The sequence below is a fragment of the Triturus cristatus genome, chromosome 4_1, assembly GCF_964204655.1.
Source record: "Triturus cristatus chromosome 4_1, aTriCri1.1, whole genome shotgun sequence".
NCBI classification, from domain to species: domain Eukaryota; kingdom Metazoa; phylum Chordata; class Amphibia; order Caudata; family Salamandridae; genus Triturus; species Triturus cristatus.
Window position 1 is genome coordinate 882,337,690 of NC_140585.1, and position 6,000 is coordinate 882,343,689.

General features: G+C 40.7%; 1 protein-coding gene across 2 annotated transcripts in view; it reads left to right on the plus strand.

The window, feature by feature from the left end:
* Positions 1 to 5,105, plus strand: part of LOC146855704 (endogenous retrovirus group 3 member 1 Env polyprotein-like) — a 264,638-nt gene extending 259,533 nt beyond the window's left edge. For both annotated transcript variants that reach the window (XR_014981370.1, XM_085653600.1), the window contains one exon: positions 4,231 to 5,105. Coding sequence is in view for 1 of the 2 variants with exons in the window: in XM_085653600.1 (XP_085509726.1) it covers positions 4,231 to 4,279 (49 nt within the window). In the remaining variant the exon portion in view is untranslated. The remainder of the gene's footprint in view (positions 1 to 4,230) is intronic.
* Positions 5,106 to 6,000: the final 895 nt, after the last annotated feature.

Sequence of the window (6,000 nt, forward strand, 5' to 3'; positions counted from 1 at the left end):
TACCTCATTCTCACTCAGGCGCGATGTGAAATGTTAATTCAAGTCATTGGCGTTTAACCTCTCAATAAATCCCTCAGCTGTTGTTTTGTCCCCTCGCCACATGATTTGATTGTGAAACTTTATAGCGCTCAAATGCCCAAGGGCGTCTAGGCCATGCGCGGAGGTGTCTGCCAAGATTTCAGTGGAAAAAAGTAAGAACTAGTTTGAGAATATGATGAACAAATCATCATTATAGCAGGTCCATAGGACCACATTGTCAGACATTTCTTGGGCAAACTGCATAACAAGCATCTGCTCCTTCCAACATCCCATATGAAAATTAGCATAGCTAGGGGTGAAGCAGGTGCCCTTCGCAATCCCCCTAACCTGTTGATACAGGTCCTTACCAAAAAGAAAAATGTTATTCTGTAAATACCAGCCAAGTATGCATACCAACATTTCGGTGTGCCGGTAAAGGGTTAACGGGTGCAAGATCAGATAATACTGCACTGCCCTTATGCCATCTGTATGCGAAATGCTGGTGTAGAGTGAGGAGACATCTAATGTCATCATGATGAAACCCTCCTCCCAATCGATGTCACAAATCTTTTTGAGAAAGTCTCCTGTGTCTTCAGTGTACGATGAAAGATTGTCTACAAAATCTTGCAAGAAATAATTTAAGCACAAGAGGTGTTTTCAAATAAACTACCTATTGCTGATATGATTGGACAGCCTGGTGGAACATTCCCATTTTTATGCAATTTAGGTATAAGATATAACACCGGTGTTACTGGTGAATCTATCTTCAGAAATTTGTGCTCTGCCTGAGAGATAAGTCCTACCGATCTCCAATGAGCCAACTCCAAATGGAAATTGATGGTTGTGGCTTCTAGTATATCATTATCTATTCTCAGATAGTAGTGCCTGTCACTGAGCTGTAGCCTCGCTTCCTCCTGATACATGGCAAGTGGCCAGAGGACAATATTCCTGCCCTTATCCGCCTGTCTTACCACTATATCTGGTCTTGACTGTAGTTTTTTCACAAAATTCCTGTGCCCTATATCTGATGTCAAAGTTGGACCTTTGGCTTGCTGTTAAACATACAGTTGTTTTAAATCGTGAACAACTAACTCAGTAATGGAATCAATAGAGTCTTTAGGGACCATGGGTAAAAATACAGATCGGGGTTTAAAAGGCGTGCTTGGTCTACCATATACACTTAAATTCTGTTCTCTGAATAGTACATCGTCTGCTACCTCATGTATGCCACCCCTCTCTAGGCTATCCAGATCTCTTAGTCGGTCAATATCAGAGATCTGTAGGGCAGCAGTTTCTTCAATTGGCTCAAGATTCTGCCCCTCTGCTGCCCTGCCAACAGCAAAATATTTGGCCAACCTGAGTTTGCGTGTAAATTTAAAACAGTCTATTCGATTTTGTACATAATTCATGTCCTCAGGGGCATAGTAAGAAAGACCATGTGAGAGAATATTGATTTCTTCTGCATTTAATGTTAGGTCAGACAAATTTATTATGCTGATATTACTGTCTGTCTTTTGTTTTTCTTGTTGTTTGTTTTGTTGGTCTCCAGTTCTCGTTGACCTTCGTTTTCTCCTCTTCCTCTTCCTCCCCCTCGGAAGGTTCTCTCTTGCCCTCGTAGTGGTCTTAAATTTGTGTTACTGTCCCATCGTAAAAACGCAACTCGTCTTCCCCAGAGGGTACACTTGTTGTCTGACGTGTGTCCTCGTTATCTGTGTCTGCCACGGAGCTGATCTCTGAACCTGATTCTTCGTTTGTTTGTGCAGTGCTGCCTCGTAGACTATTGGTCATCTTCTGGCTCCGGATGTTCTCAAAGCACTTTGAGAAGGTGATGATTTGTTCCCTCTGGTGATCCAGTTTGTCTCTTCTAAACTTCACGGCCTTTCGCTCTTTGATGCTTTGCTCATACTTCTTCACCCTTTCTTGCATCTCCATTTGTAATTTCTTAATGGTGTCCTGCTCAGGTAGTTTGCTCAACTGTTCAGAGAGTGCTTCAATCTCTTTTATTACGGCTTGTCTGTCAATGTCAGCGTATTTTATTAGAATCGCCAACAATCGCTTTGAGGAATCGGCGTTGTTCTCAGCCCACTCCCGTAACACATCCGGGTTAGGATTTTCATAGGTGGGCGCAATGAGTATACGCAAACCTCTAGCAACACATCCCACCTCCAGGTAAAGTGTTAGAGATTTGCTTTCCCACCATTTTGACCTTTCGCGTTTTATCAGCTTTTATAATAATCTTAAAAGATCTTTGTAATCCTTTGTATTCACCGGCTCGCCCTCCTTCCTTGCTCTGCTGACCTCTTCCACTGTGTCAGCATCGCTGAAAAGCATCTCTGCCGCACTCCCTCTCTCTTTAAGCCATTCCATTTCACACAATTGTGGTCACTAAACTCTACAATGAAGCATCCCGCTACACGGTTAAATACCGTTAACCGTGTGTGTGTGTATGTGTGCGTGCGTGCGTGTGTGTGTTTGTATACCTATTTATACTCACTCGTCTCCAGCGACATACACAACACATGCACAAGGGGGGATTGCTGTAGCAGGATAGCCTTCTGCCGCGGTGAATAAAATAATAAAAATATGACATTGCAGAATGTTTTCGTAAAAATACAATACTTTTAAATGGTTTAAAATAATATTGGATCCTCATTGAGCATTTTCACTTTCTGCAGTGAAAAAAGAGGTACTTAAGTGTGAAAATAAAACAGCAATTTAACAAGGAAATACCACAAAGTACCCACTGTCCCTTAAATGCCTTTTTAAAAGAGCCACACCAAAACAATTATTGAACCCTGTCAAATCATTCTGTGTCCAGAAATATTAACTCAAGCTAACAAATCTAAGTTGGCACAAGTTGGCCCACACCTGTTGAAAAGTAGTTTTAGTGTGCTTAGATCAACAGGCGTTACGTGATGACGAACACTGGAAAAATACCTTAGCAAATTCTTTAAATCACATCTTTGGAATGCAGTTGATGTTTTTAAAAAAAGTTCTCCCTTCTTTGATTCCTTTAGAAAGGGAGCTTGTACTGTCCCCAATGTGTCAAGTTTTACAAAGTACAGTATTAATATTTGGCGACACATCAGCCTCTGACGTGAGTGCAGTCAGGATGCTGGCCAAACTTGCTCTTCGTTGCCCACTTCTAAAAAGCTTAGACTAAATAAAACTGACCTCAAATTGACTCAACGGAGCACATTCACAGAAAAAATTCGGAATATTCTTTTATGCATTCTAAGGTATCTTTGTGAATCTGCCCGAAAAGTCCAACTCTCTATTAGTAAAAGTCCAATGAGGACACAGTCCTTACTCTTTGTGTCAACTGTATATGAATATTCCATGAATATTTTTAATCAATTTTCACTATAATTTTTTAGGCCAATTCACACCGGCATGTATGAGTACTCAAGTAGTACTAAAACGTTCTACTTTATATAATACACAATGTCTTTTTCAACAGCCCCAACATCTTCACTGTTTTGAAAAATACAAATTACCACTAGTAGAGGTAAATAGTATTCCACGTAAAACTAATATCTCTTCTGGTACTACTGTGCGCATTTCTACCATGAGTTATGTTTTCAGTGATGCTGTTACTATCGGTATTGAACACTGCTACTAGTGCTGTTACCAGTTCCACTTCTACTATAACAGTTTAATAATAATAACACTAATGCTAGTGTTACTGCAAGTAGTATTATTTCGAGTATAAGAACTGCTAATATTATTAATATAATTACTACTGCATATAGCACCAAGAGTAACAGTAAAACGATTACTAATATTGCTGTCATTATATGTAACTTAACTGCTATAAGTCACACTGATAGCACGCCTGATAGTGACACTAGTGCAATTCTTACTAATATGACCATAGTTCTGTGACTACTATTATTACTACTGGTACTAGTGACTATTTGTTTTATCAGTACTATTTGTAATGTCATCACCAGTTCTGCTACCCCTCACTAATACGTTTCTAGTATTTTCCTTATGTAAACACCAACTTTTTACTAAACAAATCCCACGAGTCCTTTTTATGGCAAACCTTTCTGAGTTTGAACCTGCTTGAAGGCCAACCACCTTTCACAGAGATACCTCATCAGACAAGGCCAGTCGAGTCTTAGTTAAATTGTATGTTTTTTGCATTAAAGGCAGGTGTAATGTCACTGCCATGCATTTGTTTTCAAAGTATTTTCTCTCTCTCTACAGCCTGGGATGCATCTGTAATACGGTTTATGATTTACAAGCAAATCAATGATCTGAGAGGAACAGGTGGTACCTTCATTTTTTTCGACACCAGGCGGAAGCTCTGTGATTTAGCCTTTTGCTTGCGGAAATGGTCAGGTTTGTATTGTTAATGGACAAAGGAAAACTGCATGTTCCATATTGCAAGGCGCTAAAAAGCCGGAATTGTCTGTCATTTTTCCACCTGCCAGAACATCATGAGGAAGATCAGAATACCTTCTGGTGACTTCCTCGGGAACACTGCATGTGAGTAAGAGTGCCAGCCCATCTCATGCTCATCACGGAGAGGTATATCAAGACTGGTAAGGACACAGCGCCTTGAGAACTTGCCCACACCCTTCCAATTTAAGGAGATGCTCAAACATTGCTCTGTCGTTTCAAGTTAGTCAATAGTATTGGGCAGACATGAAGGACAAAATGGTGGCAGGAGGACAACAGCAGTGAGGACAGCAGCAACAGGAGGAAGGCAGTGGCTCATGAAAGGCTTACAATGATGGTTCTATAGAGACATGAAAGATTTGTGGAGGATGTGAAGGGGCATTAGTGTGATTGCCGTCCATGGGAAACACCAGATGAGACAGTGGATCCACCAGTAGGTCAGAAGAACATGGCCTGGGCACCAGGAAGCATACAGCTAAGATTTTCAATCATAATTGGGGACCAGGATCTTGGGATCTACCAGGTTGGCACTAGGAAAAGGATGCTTGGAGATTGTTGGAGCGAAGCGATAGGCATAAAACGGCGATGCAAGAAATCCTAATAAGTCAATGTACCCTACCGCAGGAAGACACAGTCCACTTGGTCTAACACTTAAGCCAGTCACTTTACCCAATCATAGGACCCAGTCTCTGAGCGGCAAATTACACTGCAACCTTTGAATAAATACCACTCATGCCAGTCCAGTTCTCAGTGATTTGCCTGACTCGAGTAGTTATGTAATTGAGACAAGTGTTGCCTCTGTATTTGGAAACACATGAGCCAGATAGCACTGTGTGCTTACTGATTTGTCAAGTACCTCTTTAGTCTGTGTTTTTCAGGTAGGAGAAAAGTGGAACAGCTAAGACTTACTCTTTGAGAGTGGTGTAGGGTAGAACCTCTAGTTCACCCAGCAAACGTATCACTCACTATAAACATAATGTACCAGTGGCGGCTGGTGAACTTTGAAAGTGATGAGGCATACATAGAGTTTACAAACTTCCAAAAAGAATCCGCCTCAAACAGCTGTTCTGTACAATTTGTTATAAAAAAAAATGAAAAAAAAGATGAAGATATGACATTTACCATCATTACGGTAATAGGCTAAGTAATTTTAACAGGTTTATGGGATTCAAAATACCATTAAATATCAAACTGAATTACTCTGTAATGTCAACATGCCTGTCATGGGGTGTTTAAGAGATTTGATGCTTATTTAGTAGTATGAGATCCTGAGGCTGATGCAACATCTGCTGGTAGAGCACAGGCTTTTGGTGCACAATAATCTTATTGTCTCCAGTTCTCTCTTAGAGTGTTGTCATCAGTTGTCTTTCAGACCACTTACTTGACAGTAAGAGGCAGAAGACAATGGTTATAGTTACAACATTTCTAGTATCATCATCTGCCGCTTTACAACGCATGGGTGCCATATTATTGGTCTTTAACTCTATGCGAGCTAGTTGATTTATTGTCACTTGCAATTCTGCAATTGCCCTGCAGGGCCACATGGCACTGGTTGGCCTTCACGAGTGGTATGAT